This window comes from Cuculus canorus, chromosome Z (genome assembly GCF_017976375.1).
Source record: "Cuculus canorus isolate bCucCan1 chromosome Z, bCucCan1.pri, whole genome shotgun sequence".
NCBI lineage: Eukaryota > Metazoa > Chordata > Aves > Cuculiformes > Cuculidae > Cuculus > Cuculus canorus.
In genome coordinates this window covers 39823617-39847020 of record NC_071441.1, presented here as the reverse complement: position 1 = coordinate 39847020, position 23404 = coordinate 39823617, and the positions used below count along the sequence as shown (strand labels likewise).

The 23404-nt window shown below is 39.6% G+C and overlaps 1 protein-coding gene across 9 annotated transcripts in view; it reads left to right on the top strand.

Moving 5' to 3' along the window:
- The window catches only part of NTRK2 (neurotrophic receptor tyrosine kinase 2), a 204582-nt gene that overhangs the window by 6949 nt on the left and 174229 nt on the right, over nucleotides 1-23404 (top strand). For all 9 annotated transcript variants that reach the window (XM_054053741.1, XM_054053742.1, XM_009561637.2 and 6 more), the window contains exons 2-5: nucleotides 10550-10624; nucleotides 10817-10888; nucleotides 19368-19436; nucleotides 23101-23255. In XM_054053741.1, coding sequence (XP_053909716.1) covers nucleotides 10550-10624; nucleotides 10817-10888; nucleotides 19368-19436; nucleotides 23101-23255 — 371 coding nt within the window. The remainder of the gene's footprint in view (nucleotides 1-10549; nucleotides 10625-10816; nucleotides 10889-19367; nucleotides 19437-23100; nucleotides 23256-23404) is intronic.

Here is a 23404-nt window from a genome sequence, read left to right as displayed (position 1 = left end):
TCCTTCTTCCAAGAAGAAGATTCAGGGGGCTAAATGAGTTTTCCTACTGCAAATTACCCAGTGGAGGCAACCACTTCTTTCTCCACCGAGTATTAGAAGACCTTGAGGACTTAGTTAGCTGGGATGAGTGGAAAAAGCACGACCTTCCTTTTAGCTAGCAGCGTTGTGATGTAGAGCAAGATGTTTATGTGGTCCCAGATGAGCCATTTCAGCAGTGCACGTGGCCTGCTTGAAGCAGAGCATAGGTCTGAACCAAGGTCTTGCGTGTCAGCATCTTAACTGCTGTCCTATATGATTGGTGCACAGATGTGGGCTTGCCTTAGTTCTTCCTGTCTGAGTCGCATTCCTTGACATGGAATATTTAAATGTGCTTTTGGGTCAAAGGGAAGGACAGTCTGTTTAGCTAAGCAACTGTGATGCTTATTTGTGTAGTGAGACAGCTGGGTCCTGCTTTGGCTTCGCTGAGTGTTCAATAATGACAAAAGCTAGGACAGCATGATCAGATAAGGTTGAGACTGACCTTATAGTATGGTATTTTCTGGGGCCCTGGGATCGTATTCCCTTAGGTAGAGGAAAGAATTCAATGTGGTACTCATGGGCTCTACTGAAGAATTATTTCCAGCATTTCTTCCAATTCTGCTGTCTTTGACCTTATACAGATGGGTCTTCTGGTTTTGGTTTTGTTTTTTTTTTTTTTTGTTTGTTTGTTTTTAATGTTTTAAATGGGTGACTGTATTTGGTGAATGTTGCCTTAAGTTTGGGAAGGTGGGATTCCTTTCCCCTCCTATTCCTCCCTGCCACTAGGTGGATAAATACACTGTTTCATATTCAACTCCTACTGCAGTGACCTCCAGTCTTGCCTCTTCCTAATTTTTAGGAACCCGTTTTCAAATGCATTATACATACTGTGATCCTCACCCAACAAACACATACACTGTACTTTCCTGGGAGAAGCCACTACGTTGACTTCATGCGACTAATCATGTAGTTTACTTAAGCATATGCTGAATCATTTTTCAGTTCAGAATAGTAGAAATGTAAGTATCTTTTGAGGACTGTGTATTGCACATATATTTATAGATATACACAGAATTTTAATTTTTTTGGATTATGTTCAAATAGATTTACAAACATTTTGAATTTGCACAAATCCACATGTGACATGAGGGCACCTAAACAGGAAAATACTAAAGGTGGTTACTGCTTCTGCAGTAGACATGACTGCAGATCTGGACCATGTCTGTGAGCAGTGACTGCATTCTTGATTGGATCCTGTATCATTTTTGTGATGTGGACCTAGGTGATGCAGCTGCAGAAACAGATACCGCTTGTCCTGGAGGTGGGCATGGGCAGAAGAACAACTCTGTTGATCTTCCCTGCCCTGAACGTTTTTCTCCACCTTTCACAGCATTCCTGTCTGTATGGAGACAGGGTAGTTGTTCCTTTGATTTGCTTGGTCTGGTTGTATGCATACTTGTTGCCTGCTATAGAGCACTTCTGCATATTCTTATGACTTTTAGTGAGCACTTCAACTTGACGTAGTTTTGGTCTTTGCAGTGAGTATCTGAAATGAGAGGTTTGGGAGATGGGAGTCCTGACAGTTGGAAGTATCATCAAAACGTCTGCTTGATGTTGTATAACTGCATGTGAACACCACCTTCACCGGGCATGTCCTAGGGCAGGGGGAATGATGCAAAGGTGTGTAGGTTGGAGGAATGCTGAAAGGTGTGTGCAGTGGTGTGGTATCGTCCTGAGAAGCATAAAGAGAAAAAGAGTAGTGGATTAGGAAAATATTATTCTACTGGTAAGCAGTGGAAGGGACAAAAGCTGTAATGGTAAAAGAAGAATGTTATGAAATTGATAGTGGTTAAGAAGTAGGCACCTTTGCAGAAACAGTGAAGTCTGAAGACTACTGTAACAAAAAATGTCACCTTGTGAAAGAGTAATGTTTAAGGTGAGGGTTCAGTTTGAAGGGAAGGTGATCAAAGGGAAGATGCCAAGACTTGAAGTGATATTAAAATGGAAAACTAGTGCTTAAAAAAAGAGTATGTTTTCCTAAAGTATAACAATAAAGACGTCCGTGAGTGGATTTTTAAGTAAAGTTAATATAACTCTAGAAGAGGCAATACGTATATGTCAGGCAGCAGAACGAACAGAAATACAAAGAAAAACCTGAAAAACACAAGATGCTTGTCTGTATGTGCCATTGCAAGAGACAATTTGTCAAAAATCAAACTGGTGAATTACAGGAACATGGAAAGTTATGGAAACAGTTGCAGCAATGTGGCAGTCTGCAGGAGTATTTGAAATACTCTAGATACTGACAAATGTGCAGAAAAATGTTATAAACACATCATTATGTTAATATATGCAGCGCAAGTAAGAAAGCACTTATATTAAGTGAAGAACAGCATTCCTCAAGTGAAGAGAAAGTGGGGTTTTTTTTAGGAATGCTAATGGAAAAAGCTATAAACTCAAAAGATTGGCCAATTAAAATAAGGATAAAGGGTCTGTACAGGACAGAGAACAGAATGGAAATAAACGTGATAAAAGAAAGTGAAATAGAGAACTGTACAAGAGTGAAGAGTGCCTCAGAAGGGCTTTAGCAAAGAAGCAATTTTAATGCTGTTAAAATGATCTCTGAAAAAAATGCATTGGTTAAATATAAATAGTAAGACATACAGAAGGTAGCAACCTGAGTTCTGGGCCTAGAAGAATGAGGTAGATGTTAAGAAAGAGAGTCAGTATCATGGAAAGTAGAAAAGACAACCCATGACCCTTTTGGAGTGCTTTGGTAACATGATGTGAAGACGTACTCATGTATGTCTTCCATTAAAACACAAGATATGGCTTGAAGAAGAGACAGATCTGTGGATAGAGCTATGCAGGATGTTTCACAAGGAAAGAGGCTAGGAAATCAATTGTGAACCATGGCAGCAGATGGTATCATTTGAAGAATCAAAAAACATCTACCAGTTGGGTTCTCTATGTAATAATTGCAGAGAAAAAGGGTAGAGATTATGACCATATGTTGACTCTCAAGACTTAAATCAAAACAGAAAGGAAAATTTTTGCTGGCTTATGGAAAGGTGAATATTGTTTGAGAAGTCAGAAGTCAAATTATTCAGCAAATTTAATGCATTAGCAGGATGTAGATAGGGTTTCCTGGATAGATGACCTCAGTTTTAAATTTTGCTCCGCTGTTTGGAAGCAGCCAAACATACCTTTTGATCTGTATTTGGCATGAGGTGTATTGCATGGAGCGAGTGAGACAGTGGACAGTTGGCAGGTATGGACATATGTCCCACTGATCCAGTGAATATTAGAGCAGATTGAGAGTATTTGACATTCTGAGCGCCAGTAGTTTTAAACTGAATAAAGCCAAGTATTAATGTCAAACAGTGGAAATTATATATGAGGGGCAGGGGGAAGACAGACCTCAGAGGGAATTTCTTATGTTGAATCAAAGGGTTAGGGAATGTTGAACATGTCAAAACCTGGACACAGGAAGAAGACTTAAAATATTGTGAAGCATACTAATTTATGTCAGTAAGTGCTTATCTAACTCTGAAGGATGTGCAACTCACTTAAGACATCTCTTCCACAAAGTCACTGCCTGAGTTTGGGTTCCAGGAAAAAAGAGAATTCGAAAGTTTTGACATAAGCTGAGATACTTTAGTGTTTTACTTCACTGAGGGACCTAAAAAGATGCATGTAAAGGATGGTTAGGAGTAATCTTACTTTGCTTTTATAGAACTGATGTTTTGCCATCCTCATTTGCAACAAGGCCAGTAACAGCTACAGAGGTAGTATATGCAAGTGCTGAAAAAGAGAGATTGTGTTACTAGTCTTTGAAGGGTCGCTGCATTAGGTGGTTCTGTAGGAGAAAGAAATGGCACATATACTTGTTTATATTTACTCATTCCTTTGAGATACCCTTTCTTCCTTGCAAACCAAATAATAAAAAAAAAGTACTAGTTTTCTGTCTTCTTTCTGTTGAGACCTAATGAAAAGCCACATTCACTACTCTCCTTTTTTTGTGTTATTGTGTGATTTTTAGTGTATATGTTATAAAGGGACTTTGCAGAAGTTTAAGCCTCTTCCTAACAGTGGATGGAACATGTTTTATAGATAAGTGTAAAGGCAGTGATTAAGACATACCTTTATGAATAAAAAGGTTATTGCTTGGCCAGATGATAGTTTCTTTCCTACTATATAAAAAAAATCAACATCTCCAAAACACCTATCCTAAGGAAAAGCTAGATGGAGAAATGTCAAAAATTGATATCTTGGTGAAATATCAAATGTATGAACTTCATGGAGTGCAAGGAGAAAGACAGGTCTCTGAGTGGAGAAAATAGTTAGGTAAGCTTTGCATGCATTTTGGGGAAAGTAATTCTGATGGTGGAGCTCAACAAGGACATGAATCTTAAGTCTGGAAAGCTGCATGAAATGTCTTGAGAGTTTGCTTGATTTGGTAGTCTACTATTTGAAAAAAGCAGGACAAATACCTTGAAGCCAAACCAGAAAAGTAAGTAAGCCCAAGGGTGCATTACATTTTGTTTTCCCTGCCTCTAAATATAGTAACTGCTTCCTTAAACTCTGCTTTGCAGACATATTAATTTAATTTTACTTTTATCTTCATGTTTACGTCTTGGAAAGATGGAACTAAGGCTGGCTGGCACACTGCGGGCTTTCCATTTTCCAGGGAGTTGTGATTGTAAGCAGGAGTATGGATCCACTCCTGCAGTGTTGAGACAAGATTGGGATCTGTACTGAATTCCTGTTTTCTCCTGCCTTAAGCTGGGGGGCCAGCACTAATTGTTTAAAATGATGGCTTTGGAGATTGGATGATCACAGTATATTGGCACAGAGCCTCACTGTCTCCTGGCAGTTCACGCAGCCACACATGGAGAACAGGGAATTCTTGAAGGTAACTGTGGTCTGTGACCTTGGCTCTGAGGTGCTAAGTTTCGTATCACCTTGAACAGTGCCTTATCTGAATGTGGGATATGTGTAGTGAAAGATTTCCTCAAAAATGGGTGTGCCTGTTGCTGTAAAAAAAGATCCCAGCCTTAATTATGTCCGCTCTGGAGCTGCTGTACTGGCATGTGTAGAGGTGCCTCTTGTAGTCTTCTGTGACTCATGGTTAAATACTCTAAATGGGAGGGAAACTACCAGCCCCCACCCCCGAAAGAGTGGCTTAAGGAGCCTGCGATAGTGGCAATCAGAATAAAGAGCGATTCACAGCTTAAAAAAAAAAAAAAAAATCGCGCCACAGCTCTAGCTCAGAGTTTCTCAGGAGACACCAGACAGCCAAGGAGCTGAGCACCTGTTTGTAAAACTGCTGAATGCTTGCTAAGTCCACAGTGGACTAACGCAACACACTGCCTTTTTTCCCTGAGTTACAGTATGCTCTTTTAGCAGTATAACTTCTGTTTCTTGAGCTTGACCTCATGGATCTGGCACTGATGGTACCAGATGGAGACAACAAAATAGAATAAAATAATTGGAATAGGCCTATAGGTTTGTAGAGAACTTCTTGCTTGTAGGTGACACTAAAAAAAGACTGCATCTGTAACTGTTTACTTAACAAATTAAGAAAATCTACTACAATAGCTTTTAAAACAATTACTTTCTGAGTTGACAGATAGCTGTATATGGTGTTGCCAACATTCAAAGCAACTCTGCAGATTGTTTTCTGAAAGACTGTTGAGGATCCATGTAATTTTTGCTTTTACATCTTCTGAAAAAAAAAAATGAGTTCCTTTGAGCACTGACGTGCTCTTTGGGATCTCTTCACCATAAGCCTCAGTTAATAATTGAAAAATTAATGTTGTGGATTTTTTAAATTTTATAAGAAACTTGATGTTAACTTGCTGGTCATTCCTGCACACTGACATTTTCTGATCAAGGATGAGAAAACGTCTAGATTTGAACACACCTCCACTTGTACTGAGTGAAACGATTGAGTTTATTGCTCGTTCTATAACTGCCTCTTTTTCTCTTCCCTCCCACTCATGGTTCCCAAGCTATAGGGCTAGTCTCAAGCTTTTTGTGTCGGACTTCATATATCATGCTCATTGCTTGTTTCCTTCCTAGGGGGAGCTTGGTCCTATCTAGACAGATTTCTTGGTTGAGTGGAGGTTATGTCATTGATCCCTACATCTGTCTGAAACCTGGCATTCCTGATATGCAGCATATCAGGAATGTAACTCTATGCTTCATTTTCAAATTATGTGAATTCATATCCCTCAAGCAATATTTTAAATTTGGTTTCAGAGGGGCTGCAAGTGAAACCCGTTTGCATCTGCTAAGTTCCATCAAGTATTGTGTCACGCTTAGAAATTTTGCATGATTTCAATGCATAACCATAAATTAGCGCAGGTGTGCTGAAAGTGTTGGTAAGTTTTAGCATACTTTTTGATGAACTTGGTCTGACATTTGAGGTTGTAAGAAGATACAGCACTAGGTAGCTTTGCACTGTTTAATTGTCGATGTTACCATGCAGCTCTCACAGTAGCGTAGACAACGGACATATGTGGTCTGTCATTAAATGCTAACTTATTTACTGACAGTTCAGTGTCTGCAGTGTGCTGCCTTTCTCCCTAAAGGTTTTGTGAAAAGATGACTTGGAGTGTAAAGTTTTCCCAGTGTTCAGAAGCATTTCACCAGGGAATGTTTATTAATTTTAAAAACTTTTTCCCCCAGCTGTATGAACCAGAGCCAAACATATAAATGATTTTTTTTTTTTGAGTGTTAGGATGTGTTTCCCATAAAGAGAGTTTTATGGCAGTAGAAATACTTAATTACTGAATTAAATACTGAATTACAGTGTTATTTGCTTGAATCTATGTTGTTACAACTAGTATGCACTAGTTTTCCAGCATGTCCTTATAGCTCCAAATGGAATACTATACCTGAACATACGTGAATCAAGAGGAAATGGCGTAAATCAAGTAAGTTAGGGAAGTGTACTTCTGCTGACCTTTTTTTTTCAGGTTAAGAAAAAGATTTGAAAACTAGAGTAAAATTCCTTTTTGAGCTATTGAGGCACAAAATAATGTAGACTGCTTTAAAGAGCAGAACGTGCTTTCCCTTCATGGTCTTGGAGTTCAGAGGTTGCTTCACTGACATTATGAAGGCTGTGTCTATAGTCTTTCATATGTGCAATGAGCAGAACCGAAGACTACCTTCTTTAAGGAGAACTTATTTGAAGGAGTTAATTCCTTTATGATAGATTTTTAAAATATTCTTTCCAGAATACCGCGGAAGTGGTGAGGTATAAGTGTGTGACATCATCCTGTAGCTGCTGAAGTGTGATGAGATGAACATGTTATTGTAGTTTGCAATGTGCATTCAGCAGGTGTGTGATTCTGAATGCCTTTATTAGAATTAGTCAGTAGTTTACCTAGGGGAGATGAAATTAAAGGCCTGAAAACAAATATTGTTTACTCATGACTCATTGAAGAAGAGGTAGAATGCTATAGTATAATCAAACGAACAGTATTGTAGGCAGCTGAGGGCTTGGTTTGGAAGCAGCAATTGATATGTGATCTGATAACAGGTGATCTCACTGGGTACTATCCAGCCAGGCTTTGATGGTGCTGTGCTTTGCTGTGGTGTGCTTCTAAGCTCTTCACATGACTTCAGCTAGCCATGAGTCAGGATGTTTTTCTTCTATGGTACGGTAAAAATGTTCAGTTAAAGAACAGGGTGGATATTCTTAAGGGCAGGCAGGCAAATTGCGTTTCTCAGCATCGCCCACTGCAAGTCAAAGCTTTTAGAGTATTAATGTTTGATGATAAGTAACATCAAGAAAGAGTAGTTGTGAAGAAGGTAAAAATAGACTTCAGTTAGGGAGAGATTTTATTTCAAAACTCCCTCTAAATTAAACAGAAGAACAACTTCCCCTTGTATAATATAGCTAGTCATTGTAGTCCTTTCTTTCTCATTGCTATGAAAGAGCTACAAAGGCTTAACTTAAAACAGACTTGTTAAGCAAGTAAGGAAGTCTAAGAGGACGTGACTTGCTTATGGTAAATTATGTCTGTCCATTCTTTCTTCAAGGACTTCCGACTGTGTGAAATTTACTTCACTGCCATGTTCTGTACTGAGAGTGTTTTTACAGGTATTGCAGAACAGTTATTGTTTTGACTTAGTTGCACTTAGCCAGAATTTCTTCTGGGTCTCTACTCAAAGTACAGTGATGGAAAATCAGTGGATTCTTTTGGTTCTTTCCCTTAGGAACTGGAATCATAAATCATTCACCATAAAGAGACTAGTACCAGCTCAGAGTAAATTATGTCCCCCCCCCTTACTTTTCTTTTAAGGGATGCCGTGGGAGAAGGAAAGACAATATCGTAAGTTCGTGCTGCTGTTTCTTCCCAAATAAGATCTTTTTGGCCCAACACTGATCTTTATATATGGAATGCACACTCCTACTCAGATCTTCATCTGATATAAATTGTGGTAGCTTCACTGACTCCGGCCAAGCTGACTGAGCTTACCATAGGATATAATAGACTAATATATTTCTGTGCAACGCTATAAGTTATGTCAAGTTCTGGAGCTTCTCATAGTGGGAGGTTCTGGTTAAATGTTTTTATGATTAAAATTGCAATGTCAGATTTGGATGGGTGATAAGTGCATTGAAGTGATGGATCTGCATTCTGGCAGTGTTTGTCAGAGTTTTTTTGATGGTTTAATCTTCAGCTATTACGACTGGTTGCACAGTTTCTTTTCTTTTACTCTTCCCTGCTCCCTCTGTGTTTTTCTGTTGTCTTGACAGGATTCTTGTTGGTTGAACACACAGGACAGGATGAGGAAGGTGTCTTGCATACCTCTTGCATAATTTTTTTTGGCATGATGTGGTCTAAGTGACAGAGAAAGCGATAATTAAAGCATGAGTTCTTCAGGGCAGGTTCAGAGGAAGTATGATCACTCAATTGCAGCACTATTAGGTGGAAGAATTGATAGTCTTTTATACACTATAAAATTGCTTTTATTTGGAAAAATATGTAAATTTACCAACCAGCAAACAAAAATAGATTAATAAACCCCAAGAGAGTAAATCAGATTGCCTTAAAAAATCCAAGGAAGGAAACACAAAATAGGAAAGTCTATTATCTCCTAATGGGTACACTGTGTTAATCTTATGCTAAGAAGTCCCACAGAGCAGTCATTGTCATATGATGCTGTAGTAATGTGTTTTGTTGTCATGCACTGTCTTTTTACAGCCCTTCTTCTTTCCAAGGGACAATGAATTCCATTAGGGGAAACATTTTGCTTTTCCTGGTACTTGGCAAGAGCATAGGACAAGTCAGCTTTGCAGCCATGGAGGACAGCCTAAGCCAAATTTTTGGGATTCTCAGGACTCTGTTGGGAAGTGGTCACTCAGTGACTTTCTTTAACCAGCTGAGGTAGATGGATTGCCTTTGGGAAAGCAATTTACCTGCTTTCCAGTTTACCAGAATATCCTTTAAATAAAAAAAAAGGTAAAATAGTTAAAATGAAGCAAGTTTTATTCTAGCAAATAAAAGCTTATTTTTTAGGAAAATCTGTAGCTTTGGTTAGTTCTGGATGTTCATAAAATACAAGTCAATCTCTGTTTAACATTCTCTGAGACTGGAGTTATCTTTTGAAATGCATGGACTCTTTACGAGGGTATCTCTTGCATCAGGCTTACTTTTCAGCCCAGAATGTGAGTGGAATTGCAATTTCCTTCTATTTCTTCTTCCTAGATTGCATGATTTGCACTGTGAAACTTTTTTTTCTTCCTGCAGAAGTGGTAACATTATCTGTAATCCCATGTGTTATCTGTAAAATATAATTTCCAGTCTGTGGGATGTCACTAGTTACTCATAGACCTCACATGATGATAATACAAAAGACTGGCTTGCATGCCCACATCCTTTTGGAGTTCAGGCAGATATTCATGGGATATGAGTGGACTCAGTACTTTGGTCTACTATGACAGTTTCTGTCCTCTTAATTTCCACTTGTGCATCTAACATCATGAAGCACATCCTCACTTTCCTCAGTTGTCTTATTGGCACACCTTGTAAATAGAACTGAAACTTTTTGTGGGTGGGAGGAAATCAGTTGAAGAAGTGGTGAAGTTAACAATGTGAGAGAAAAGACTAAGGCAGTCCGGTCCTTCTTCAGTGTAAGTGCGGGTAGTCCTGCTGCCACCATTAAAGGTAGCCCATAAAGGTGCTGTAAAATCCATGAGGAAGGGAAGCATATTCTGGAAAACAGTGACACTGTAATGCAGCTTTATTTACTATCCCTTCGGGGCAACTTGCTTCCTTGATGAACAAGGCTTGGTTTCGCCTATGTAAAACGCAGCTGTTTCTCCTGCAGCCCTGTCCCACAAAATGCCATTTGAATGATAGGGAGGATTTTAAGAAGCACTTTGACTCTGCAGATGCTTTAACTAGATCTTCACATTAGTTGCAGTAGGTGAGAAGTCACTGCTGAGTTTCAGATAGTTAAAGCCAAGGAAAGATCCAATTGCATACTTTTTTCTGTCTTGTTTTTTCAACAGTTACATCGCAAAACAGCGAAATTTAGAAAGTATCAATGACAATGAAGTTGGATTCTATGTTGGACTTAAAAATCTGTGAGTATGTGGGATACATATTTTATGAATCTATTTTTTGTTTATTTCTTTTGTAGAAGCATGTAGAGACCGTATCTCGTAGTTCAGCCTTGCTGAGATTTCATCTACACTATTAACTTTAACCATTATTATGATTATGCTTTCCATTGTGTTTTAAATTAAATATTCTAACAATTTTATGTATTTTCACAGGACTGTGGTGGATTCAGGCTTAAGATTTGTGTCCCGTCATGCATTTGTGAAAAATGTCAACCTACAATACATGTGAGTAAGGATAATGTCTGCCTTCTACCTCAGAACTGCCCAACTCATGTTAATTTATTTAGTTATTAATTTATTAATCTCTTTTACCATTTCCTTAATGTAAAATGTTTTAACAAGAAAGACTTATAATGGTCTTCTGTCTCTATTTGACCCTACAAAAGATATGCACAGTAAGGAACTGGCAGATCATGAGAACATAACATGGGATGGGATTATCCATTATCCTGTCTCTAACAATGGACTCTGGCTGCATCTTTTGTGGTAATTAGTGCAGCACAAAGAGTGCCTCTCTCAGCTGAGTGAGTTGGTGCCAAGGTTATGATGTCCACAGTAAGCATCATGTACAGTGACATGGGTTTAGTGTGATTTAATGGGCTGAATATGTTTTAGCAGTTGCAGTGCAGTAGATGCATGCATGGAGGGAGCATGTTTAATGTCATTTGACCAGTGTGCACGCTTGGAGACTGTGGCGTGACTGTGAACTTACGTAAGTGGAGATGATCAGAAAATTCACTTTGGAAACTCACTCAAGATTTGAACTAATGCATCCAAAGCAGAATATAAGAATGAAATTACTTTCGCACCCAAATGCAGTTTGTGGTCCTTAAACTTCTGGAAGCAGATTGATGCCTGTGCAGCTTTTTGACTATGTTTTTCTAGGTTACTTACACTTTAGATTTAGCAAAGGCTGAACTGATCAAAGTTCTTTATGTAAGTACAGAGCAAAATGAATCAACTAAAATGAAAGACTTTTTAGAACTGTCATGCCTTTTGGTGGGACAGACATGGAGTATCTCGCTTTGCTTCTTGTGTGGAAGACTGGATCTAGTCCTACAAAACATTGAGAAGGGCTCAGTTCCTCACAGGTAGGAACTGTTTTAGTGAAGTAATCAAGAATGCGTTTTGGTCCATCTGTCTTTGTCAGATATATTTAGCACTCAATTTAACCCCTTGCTTCTGTTAAAGTCCTAATAAGATTTGGAAGACATGAGGCCAAGCCTTCGGCTTGTTAGGATACCTTCATGTAATATGGAAGAACTGTTGAACTGAGCACAGGGCTCATTGCTTTGCTAATGAAATGTAATCACTTTCTGCACCTCTGTTGTCCAGAGTGACAATTAATTCATGTAAGGAAGTAGACATGAATGTCCTTAACTGTATAAATAGTGACTGCTGTCCCTAATGCGGAGCAGTCACTGGAGGAGTATGAACCAGATCCTGGGGGCATATTGCTTCGTATAGCCATTAATAAAGTTAATAGCTTTTACTATAATCAGTTGGTGATATAAGGGAAATAACTTCTAGAGTGAATTTGTGTGTTTAGCTGTGTAAGAATTGCTCAGTGAATTATGGCTGTAAAAGGTGAAATTCCATAAAACCATAAGTGTGTAATCACTGGTTGTGGGAAAATGCAGAAGGAACTTTCTGGCTGAGGGACACCTTAGCGACGAGAGATTAAGTAGCTGTACTGGGACAGAATCTCAGCATAATTCAGCAGAACAAAACAAATTCTGCCTGGGATCAAAAGGAATATTCCGTTAGATTTTTACATCTTTCTCATTTTAGCTTAGCTGCTGGAAAGGCATCTATCGTGATACTCTATACAGATGAGGACGCTGAGTCTACCAGTCTTGAAAGATATTACAAATAAAAGCAACAGAGCTACAAGGAGCTTGTAAAACAGGTAATTTAAAGAGAGTCAGAGGCTAAGTATGTTCTGTCCAACAGAGAGGAGAGTCTCTCTGTCCAATACTGAAAAGGAACATAAATCTTACATTTAAAAGGTGAGCAATTATGATGAGGAGAGCAACCAGTTCTCTCCATGAGCATGAGTACAGAGTGAGAAATAATGTGTTTCATCTGGAGGAAGCTAAATAGATGTTTGGAGACATTCCTAGCTGTATGAGCAAGTGAACACAGGAAAAGGTAACAGAGACAATTGGTGGGATCTTCTTGATAAGCTTTTTTGCCTGTTTGCTTAGGGAAATGAGGTTCATGCAGTCACAGAGCATCTCTGTTCCCAGTGGTTGCTTCTAACCAAAAGTTATACAAGTAAACAGGTTTTCTGCAAACTGACCATTAAACAAAACAAGGACACCCTATTAGAGTTCCCTATTAAGGGGAAAGTATCATTGTGCATATATGACCCGATAGGCACTACAGAATCCATGTGGACAAGATGTCTTTAAAATACTTTGGCCACAGGAAGAGCTTCAGCTGGAGCATATGGTCAGACATGGACTACTTATCTGTTGGTAAGGAGGCTTTACAAGATCTGTAGTTTATAAAGCTGCTTGTTGGAAACTAATTAGGCTGACTGACATCTGTTCGGTTGATGTACATGGAATTCTGGTCCAGAATATTTACATTATGAACCAGAAGCTTATCCAGTCTCGTACTGTGTTTTCTTTTGGTAGGGATTTAGTGATGTTAGCAGACAGAGGATAAGCCAAGATAAAATGGAGAATGCTAAGTGGCACCACCTACTATACATGCATGTGACAGAGCAGTAGGTATGGAGATAGTTTTTGCCAAGGATGATCTATTGTCCGTGCAAAAAATGCATTTGGTTGTTTTCTGTCACTAAAATGTTTCTGAGACCCCAGTGAATCAGTGGTTGTTGCCATCAGCAATAAAACTCCTTTTGACTGCACAGGGAATGAACCTGTTGTGGTTGGGACAGTGAGAACTACTAAGAGCTGAAATAATTTCACTTTCCAAGAGTAACCTTTGAGTACAGGTCTTTGAGAAATCTTGGATTTTATTTTGAAACAACAGATTTTTAATATCCTGTCTTGAAAACACTCTTCTGAAGAGTGATGCAACGGTATAAGCTTTTATTTTGCTAGTGATACTGTGGTAGTTTTGCTTTTCTTCTGTGAAGAATCTTTTGATGTAGTTAAGGAGCTTTATTATATGAACGTAGTATTTATTGTATGAATCATACAAGAATATCAGATTGTGAGGAACTTACTAACACACATTTTGTTAAGCCCTTTTTTGTCTTTACCTTATTTTCTTGGCCAAACTTCTGTGGCTCAGATATCTTCTAAAGTTAATGTATGATGAAAAGTTTTGAGTAGTAACATGAACAACAGTAAAATAAATGCTCTAATAGGTATTACTTAAATGTAATTAATAGCTTTGCTCATCTGTTTCTAGTATTCTCATTTACCTTAGACTCAATTTAGTCAATGGTCCTCTTTAACAAGCTATTAAACAGCCCTAGCTTAGTAGTACTGTAATTTATAAGCTTATCTGCTGCTAACGGTAATTTTAACTGACCTATGTGATACAGGTGCGTAGTGTACTGTCAGTACCTTTAAAACTGAAAATACACCTAAAATCAAGTGTGTATTTCCAAAAATGTCATAGAAGGGGTATTGTTACGTGCCAGGCTACGTATAATTGCGTCACTGAATTACAGAGTTATGAGGGTTGTATATATATATATACACCTCTAGGTTTTAAGATGTGTTTGTATCTCTACATGGTTTGGTTTTGGGTAAGGCAGCCAAATGAGACCATTTGAGACCTTTTTGTGAATTCCTTTGCTTGCACACAGGGCTGGCCCCAGCCATAGGCAGAGCAGACAGTTGCCTGTGGAGGCAGACTGAGCATAGCAAAACGGCCATTTCTTCACCCCTTCCTCCCAGTTCACTTTGTATCTGTTCCCTCTTCTTTCTTCTTGCCCCTCCTTCCCAGGATTGCTAGAGGCAGTAGAGCCTGTACCTGTGTTGCTAACTGTGTAGATATTTATGCAGCTTCTCTGGCTGCTTTTGCACTCCTTATGTTACCATGAGTTTGCTTTTAGCTAAATTAGGGCTAGCAAGTTTAAAGTGAGCTTGGTATTCATATATAAAATATGGGCATGGTTTTGACCAAATTTGGGTCCCATTCTTAGGTATAGCTTGGAGCCAGGCTCTGTACTCTGGAATTTTGGTTTGGTTTGTTTGGTTTTTTTCCTTCAGAAAAAAAAGGCTTTAGAACTCCACATGGATCTTTGGGCTGCTGACCATGATCTTTTTGTGTGTAGTTGAATTGGGGAACTAATTTATATTCTCTTTCCATGGAAGTGGAAGTGTGGTCCTTAACTCTACTGTATTATAAGTCTAGTAGTGATTTTTTTCACTTAACATGAATTAAAGAGACTGCAGCAGGAAGTCAGTGCTCAGTTTATGAAAAACATATATAAAATTGAACTGTCATTTAAGGTGATAATGTTATGAAAAGTTTTAAACTTTTTTTTTTTAAACTTGAAAAACCTTCTGCGTGGGAGAACAGGCTACAGTCTTGAAAGAACTGAATATTTCAAACCATGGTCAAGAATATAGGCACAGGATTTTTTTATTACTTTTCTTACTGTTCTTACTTTTCCTGGTGCATATCAAGCAAAACTGGTGAAAATCTGAAAAGATAAAGTTATCAAGGTACTTTCGTTTTTTCAAAACTGGAGTTTTTAAAAAACAAAATAATGACTCTTTATTCTTTTGATAGTTTTACTTAAATTAACAGTTCCATATTTTTACTGGTTCACATGGAGTCATTGGTACACGCACAAAATGTTCAGAAAGTAACATACGTGGTGACATTTGGGCAGCAAGTCTGGCTCATGAATCTAAACAAGTAATGGCTATTTTTCTGCCGAAAGTTTGCAGTAATCTCCCAAAAGCAATGACTGGCCTGACACTGAAAGACAAGAAGATATGTCTATTGCAGCACATAATTCTTACAGTCTTCTATCTGGTAGAGTTCATAGCTCTGAAGCAGGCAGCTCAGCACCTTATGAAGAGATGGGATGAGTTGGTGACCATGAGTAAGTTGAGTAAGGAAACACAAGGAACCAGGAGAAAAGCTTTAGAAAAGATGAAATTTCCGTCCTGCCCGTGAAGTAGGTGGGCTGTTATGTCTGTACTGGATTACTAACAACAAACTTTCCCCAGAATTATTCTTTATTTTTCTAAGATATTGAAAAATTTATTTTTGAAGTATTGTTTTCTTAAAAGAAAAAAAGAGAGGAAGGCGGTCTCAGAGGGTGGCTGGGGCTCTTACATAACATTTCTGTAGTTCGTTTGCAGATTTGCATTGTGATACTTAAGTGTTTAGAGGGTGTTAGTGGTAAAAGGTTCTAAATCCATTTGATTTGCCTTGGTCCATTAGGGAGCCAGGGAAGAGCACACAAAATGAAATGGCTTCAGCTGGACAGTTCCCTAAGGAACTGATCACCTGGTGGTTAGGTAGTCCTCCAGATTATAGAAGAGCAGGGTTCTCTGCTCTGTGGAAATCTGAAGGCAAACTTGGTTGTCACATAGTATCATAGTATCATAGTATCATAATATCATAGTATCATAGTATCACAGGATCGTTGGAGTTGGAAGGGACCTTAAAGATCATCTAGTTCCAACCCCCCTGCCATGGGCAGGGACATCCCACTAGATCAGGCTGCCCAAGGCTCCATCCAGCCTGGCCTTGAACACCTCCAGGGGTGGGGCATCCACAACCTCCCTGGGCAACCTGTGCCAGTGTCTCACCACTCTCATGGTGAAGAAATTCTTCCTAATGTCCAGTCTAAATCTGCCCCTCTCCAGTTTATACCTGTAGCCCCTGGTCCTATCCCCACAAGCCTTTACGAATAGCCCCTCCCCAGCTTTCCTGTAGCCCCTTCAGGTACTGGAAGGTTGCTATAAGATCTCCTCTGAGCCTTCTCTTCTCCAACAGAGAAGCTGAACAGGCCCAACTCTCTCAGCCTGTCATCGTATGGCAGGTGCTCCAGCCCTCTGATCATCTTTGTAGGCCTCCTCTGGACCCATTCCAACAGCTCCATATCCTTCTTACATTGAGGATTCCAGAACTGGACACAGTATTCCAGATGAGGTCTAACAAGAGAGGACTAGAGGGGCAGAATCATCTCCCTTGACCTGCTGGCCACGCTTCTTTTGATGCAGCCCAGGATACGGTTGGCCTTCTGGGCTGCAAGCGCACATTGCCATCTCGTGTGGAGCGAATTGCCCAACCCAGGTGTAGGACCTTACACTTGGCCTTGTGAACCTCATGAGGTTCTCACACACCCACTTCTCCCATCTGTCCAGGTCCCTCTGGATGACATCCCGTCCTTCTGCTATGGCAACTACACCACTCAGCTTGGTGTCATCTGCAAACTTGCTGAGGGTACGCTCAATCTCGCTGTCAATATCATTGATAAAGATATTGAACAGCACTGGTCCCAGTACGGACCCCTGAGGGACACCACTTGTCACGGATCTCCATCTGGACTTTGAGCCATTGACCACTACTCTCAGAATACGACCATCCAACCAGTTTCTTATCCACTTTACCGTCCACCCATCAAATCCATCACTCTCCAATTTAGAGAGAAGGATGTTGTGGGGGACCATCTCAAAGGCCTTACAGAAGTCCAGATAGATCACATGCGTTGGTTTACCCATGTCCACTGCTGCAGTTACCCCATCATAGAAAGCCACCAAGCTGGTCAGGCAGGACTTGCCCTTGGTGAAGCCATGCTGGCTGCCGTTAATCACCTCCCTGCCCTCCACATGCTTTAGTGTGTCTTCTAGGAGGATCTGTTCCATGATCTTCCCAGGCACAGGGGTGAGGCTGACAGTCGGTAGTTCCCAGGGTCATCTTTTCTACCCTTTTTTAAAATGGGCACAATGTTACCCTTCTTCCAGTCACCAGGGACTTCTCCTGATTGCCCTGACTTTTCAAGTGTCAAGGAGAGTGGCTTGGCAACCACATCTGCCAATTGCCTCAGGGCTCTGGGATGCATCTGATCAGGTCCCATGGACTTAAATATGTTCAGGTTCCTCAGGTGTTCGTGAGCCTGATCCTCCTCTTCTGTGGGAGGGGGTCTACCCTGCTGGTCACCGTCTTGCTGTCCGATGACCCAGAAGGGGCAATGAGACCAGTCATCAGTGAAGACTGAGGCAAAAAAGTTGTTGAGTGCCTCGGCCTTTTCCTCATCTGTTGATACATGATCCCCACTTCCAGTCATCAGTGGGGGTGCATGACCTGGAGTATGTTGCCTCCCACTAGAATAGTCAATGGCATGGACACCTGTCTGCAGGTAAAGTTCACTGTATATCTGTGTGTCTTTTGCAAAAGGCAGGATTCACTTGGTGCACAGGTAAGAGAAGCAGGTGCATGCCTTGCTTGGTAATATCGCAGGAGGGTGTGCATGAGCTGCTTAGCAGTGTCAGAACTGTAGGGGTTCTCTTGCATGGTAGATGAAGAGTTGCCCAGGAAGGGGTGGGGTTTGATGTGGTTCACATTGACTTGGTGCTGGAAGTGAAAGCCAAGGTCTGGATGAGGGTTCAACTTCTCTCTTTCAATCTCCGAGCATGTGCGGTCCATTAGATATTTCCAAGAGCACCTGCCATAAGGTGGTCCAGTTCACATATCTACTGAAATAGTAGCTCATCTGGTTCGTTCTCATGCAGTAGTGCTGGTCAATTTGTGAATGTCAAGCTGTTGTTTGTCAGAAGGAATCAACGAGGAAATATGGTAAATAAAATCTCTTGAAGATTCTGTCCTAATTATTTGTAGAAGATCCAACTTCTAATTTCACTGAAAATCAGGGATTTCAGTCAAGGACTGAGAATTTGGGAAGCAGACACTGTTCCTTAGTCAAGGATTTAGTGGCTGGTTTTAAATGCAATGCAACTTTTAACTATGGAGCCCCTATGACACCTTTATAATACTACATAAAACTCGTGGTATTTTGGCTCATAACACTGATTTGCACTGTACTGCTGGCAGTTAGACAGTTTACTGCTCTCACTATCTTTAATTGGTGGACTAATAAGACTGTAGAAAAACAGCATTATTTTGCTTTGGGGTGGAGAAGGCAATTTTGTAAGCCTGGGAGGGGAGGAGTATATCTCATTTAGATGAACATTTCTTTGCTCTGCATAATGGGAGAGGACCTTTCACTTAATTACCACTGGAAACCATAAATGCTTAATTGACATAAAAAAGCCCAATATAGGCATTTTACAGTTTTCCTTTTGATCTTCTCTGTGGGTACATATTGTACATGCAATTTGAAAAGAATAACTAAAAGGCTCTGATGTGGATGTGTGCTAGCATGTGAGGAGGGCTTATGTGAGTACAGAGTTTGGTGCAGCATCAAAGAAAGGGATACACCCATTTGACTTGTGAATAAATTGAGCATGTAATTAACACCTGGACTTTATAAAATACTTTTGAAACACAATTAAATCTGCTGCTTTTCTGCAAAGCACAGAAGTGCTAAAAGTGAAAATATTGACTCTGGCTGAATTTGAAGTTGACTTTAGATGCATAATGAATTTGAACTGTTGAAAGGCTACAACTGGAATCGGAGAAATAAGGGGGTTTTGGAGCTGGCTTGACTTCTTATTTTTTTTCTAGGAGTTACAAACTGTATTTTCAGTGTAAGAAGAAACAATTATAATTTTGCGATCTTTCTCTTTTCACCTAGCAATTTATCCAGAAACAAGCTCTCAAGTTTGTCCAAGAAGCCTTTCCGCCATCTGAGTTTGTCTGATCTGTAAGTTGTCCTTTCTCAAAATAAAGTTTATTTTTGTCTGGAATGGAAGAACAAGACTTTAAAATTTGTTCTATTGAAGGTAGAGGTACATCAATGCTTAGGAATGAAATTCTGATCTAAAGAGGGCAGCAATGCTGAATACTTAAATACTGAGAGTTTTTCATTCCAAGGCTTCAAGAAGCCCAAGTGTATCTTTTAAAACAATGTAAAGGTCAGAATAACCTCTTCTCTTCAGATTTAAAATATTTTATTGTGAGATTACTTCATACAAAACTACTGGTGTTTATATTAAATATTTGAGCAAGTGAAAGTACAGCCTTCTGTAGATCTTCAGATGAAGCCTCTCTCACATTCTTGTATTTGCTCCACAGCTGCTGTGCTTATGATTGGCTATTTAAGAATATTTTTATCAAATCCTTCCATTGCATTGTGCTTTATATAATCTTTTGTTAATGAAGCACTGGTATCAATATTACAATCTGTTCTATCAAGCAGAATTTATGTGCTGCTACATATTCCAAAATTTTGGTCATGTTGTGCATTTTTGGCTAGTATGTGGGACTGCATAGAGTCTGCAGGAGCTTTGGGAGGGCTGGGGCTGCAGAGGAGAGAGAGTTTGGTCTCCTGGAGCTCAGAGCAGAGTCAGAAGTTGTGCAAAATGCCAGTTGAAGAATTGCAACCTCAGCCTTGCAATCCTTGATCTCTTATGGTGAATTTCAGCATATGAGAAATGAAATGAGCAAATCCAAGTGCCACAAAAAGAGGTTATGCCCCTTAGGTATGTTTTGCTGATAATTAAGTTGGTATAATCACTTTCTTTACACCCCAGGAAACATTGCTCACTGCAATTTTCTTTCATAACTTGGCGGTCGCCAAACACTCCGATGGAGAGACTCTAGCTAGTTGCAGAGCACTCCTATTGCTCTATGCCCTTCATAGGTCTGTGGGTTTTGAAGTCACTGTTTATTCATATACTGTATCTAGTCCCTGCCAAAAAGCCATTATTAGTGTGTAGTTGCCTGTAGGTTCTATGTTTTGTCGTTGTCATGACCTCACAAAAATAGATACAGGACTCAGACCAGTGCACAGTGTGAAGCTTGAGCTTCTCCTAATTTTTTGAAGCAGGCAGTGGGGAAAGGAGTAATCTTTGCCTCTCTCCCTAGGTTGCAGAAATGTAAAGAGCAGGTGTACGCTAGCTTAGGAAGCATGCAAAAAAGGAAATAACTGCAGTTTTGAAGCCATACTCTGCTGTCAGGTTTATAGCAAGCACGAATCAAGCCACTCTTGAATCTCTCTACCTCAAGCAAACAGCTTCTTTAGGCTGTGGGTGGAGTGAGTGCTCAAAAAGATTTTGTAGGAGAAGAGTGTCAATGTTGCTGATCTTTCTGAAGAAGTTGGTTTGCCTCTGGGCAGAGAGAGGTGAAAAAGGATTTGGGACAGAGAATGAGAGAATCACATGTTACAAATATGTGATGGGAATTATGGAACTGAATTTTAATGAGACAGGGATATTGCACTTGGAGGCAAAACAACTGGCTGATGTGGATTAGGAGTGAATATATTTGTGGTGTTAATGTTGGAGTTAAACAGTGGCCATGCAGTGTCATGGTAGTAGAAGCACCGGGAGGGCACTGGTAGTGAGCCAGGCATGGGAAAAATGAGTGATGAGAACTTTAAACTGAGGACTATTTTGTGTGTGATGGGGACAAAGTTGAGAGAGGAAGTGTGGGTATAAAATTGAGGTAGGGTGTTGTGGTCTTGGGAAAGGGTTGAAGTGTATGGACAGGAGAACTGAAGTTGTTCAAGCAGAGGCTGCAACAGAGTGAGTTGAAGAGACATGAGTGAAATGAGGAAAAGAAAGTAAGGGGGGGAAAAACAGTCTGAACAGAGTAAAAACAGTGTTAAAATCACTATCAGTTGAACAGTTCTTTTGGTAAGTGGCTAATACATAGGTGGAAAATTAGAAAGAGAAGAGAAAGGAAAGTATTGAAAGGGGAATCCAAAAGGAGAATGATGCCATAATATCTTCTGATGGGCATCCTCTGAATCTGTTAAAGAAGTGTCCTATAGTTAGCGTTCTTGTAAATGGAACTTAAAGAGATGAAAAGTTCAGGATAGGGTGAAGTAAGATTTATTCACCAAGTGTTGTAGAGATGGAGATGCCACTTTGGAAGGCTTCTTTTACAACAAACTATAGCTGCAGCTGTAGAATTGCAGCAAACAAGATGAAGACATGTAATTTACTTTGACTAGGTCTTATTCTTTCTTTCATACAAGTCTGTGTGGAAGGCCATCGTACCTCAATCCAGCATCCTGCCTAGATGTGGGTTTAACATAGAATAAAAGAGTAGAAGACAGAACTGCTCAGTCACTGGTCGAGGGAAATTTCTCATTTTCAAGGAAGTTGTATGATGGAACTGCAGATGAGAAGTAAATCTTGCTGTTTTAAAAATGCATGTTGTAAGTTTTTACCCAAGGGATTTTAATGTACATACACTGTCTTGCACAGGCATATTTTATCTGTGCTGTGGTGGCGTTAAGAAGTCCAGCAGATTACTGCTGTGGATATAAACTGCTTCTTCAGAGACTTACGAGAATGATCTCTGCAGCTGTAAACCCTTAAAGAGCTGCAGACAGCTTTTCGGGGAAGAGGTTACAGCTCTGACTAGCTAAGTTTTTAATGATTTGCACACTTGGTGTCCTCATGAGGCATTTATGATCGTAGATTCTGTGAGCAACATGAGTTTAGTTTCTGTACATTGAAAATACCCATAAAAGTTTGTTAAGAATAGTTATTCTCGTTGTTATGAGATGCCTTAAACACTTACTTGCATGTACTTTATTGGATCTCTTATATGCCTGTAGGAGAGAAAAATAACACTGGGTCGCTTATTATATAGTTACTGGGATGTTTGAATTCATATTTCACTTGGCTATTGTTGCATTACGTTGTTGTGTAGTTTTATTACTTTTTAAAACTAGAATTTGGTAAGTTTGTTAATCTGTGGTTTGAATTATGCAGCATACCATATAGCTAGATGATATATTTCTATGCTAGGCCTTGTTTCCAGTTAGTGTTTCGTCATGACATTACCTGAGGTTTTACTGTGGGATTGTCTGGAGTGTTGTAGCAAATAAATTTTGAAGGTTGGCTAAAATCCTTTTTGATAAGAGTTTGTTAGAACTTGCCTGTAATCCATGACTGTTTGGCTCAATAAAGAATTTACCACCTCACAGCAGTAAACCGTTTCTGACATGATCTTTCTGAGGTAGATGAGCAGAGAGTCAGGTGCAGAGGAGAGGAATTCTGATCTCCGCTTGTCTCTTGACAAAATATAATGGAGCTTCATGGAAATTCCAGTTCTCCGTGTGCTCCTGATTTACACCAGTGCATTGGATATATAAGTTTGGCTTCCTGTGAGATGTTGCCAATCTCTGACAGTCTAGATTCTTGGTGTAAAGAGACCTTCATTTGCTGCATGGAAACCATTATCCATTTGCACTAAGGTTACTAAGGGTAGCATTCCTTATCCTTAACTAAAGGGTTCAACTCCTAATTTCACCCAGCTGAGTGCTTGGAGTGCCCCTGCCCCCCATTTTTTTTATATGCACGGCACATTTTTCATTTTAAATACACTTTTTTTTTTTTTTTTTTGCCCTGTAGGATATTGGTGGACAATCCATTCAAGTGTTCCTGTGAAATTATGTGGATCAAGAAATTTCAAGAGACCAAGTTTTACCCAGAAACTCAGGATTTATATTGCATAGACGACAACAACAAGAGGACAGCCTTGCTGGATATGAAGGTCCCGAACTGCGGTAATACTCTTTTAACATAAAATTGCTGCTAAATTATTGTGAGATAGGAAAAACAAATATGTTTTTTTACAAGACATCTATCAGGATGACAACAGTGTTGCTGAAATAAAAGGTTTCAGTGGAGATATTAGGCCTTCAGTGGTCTTTCT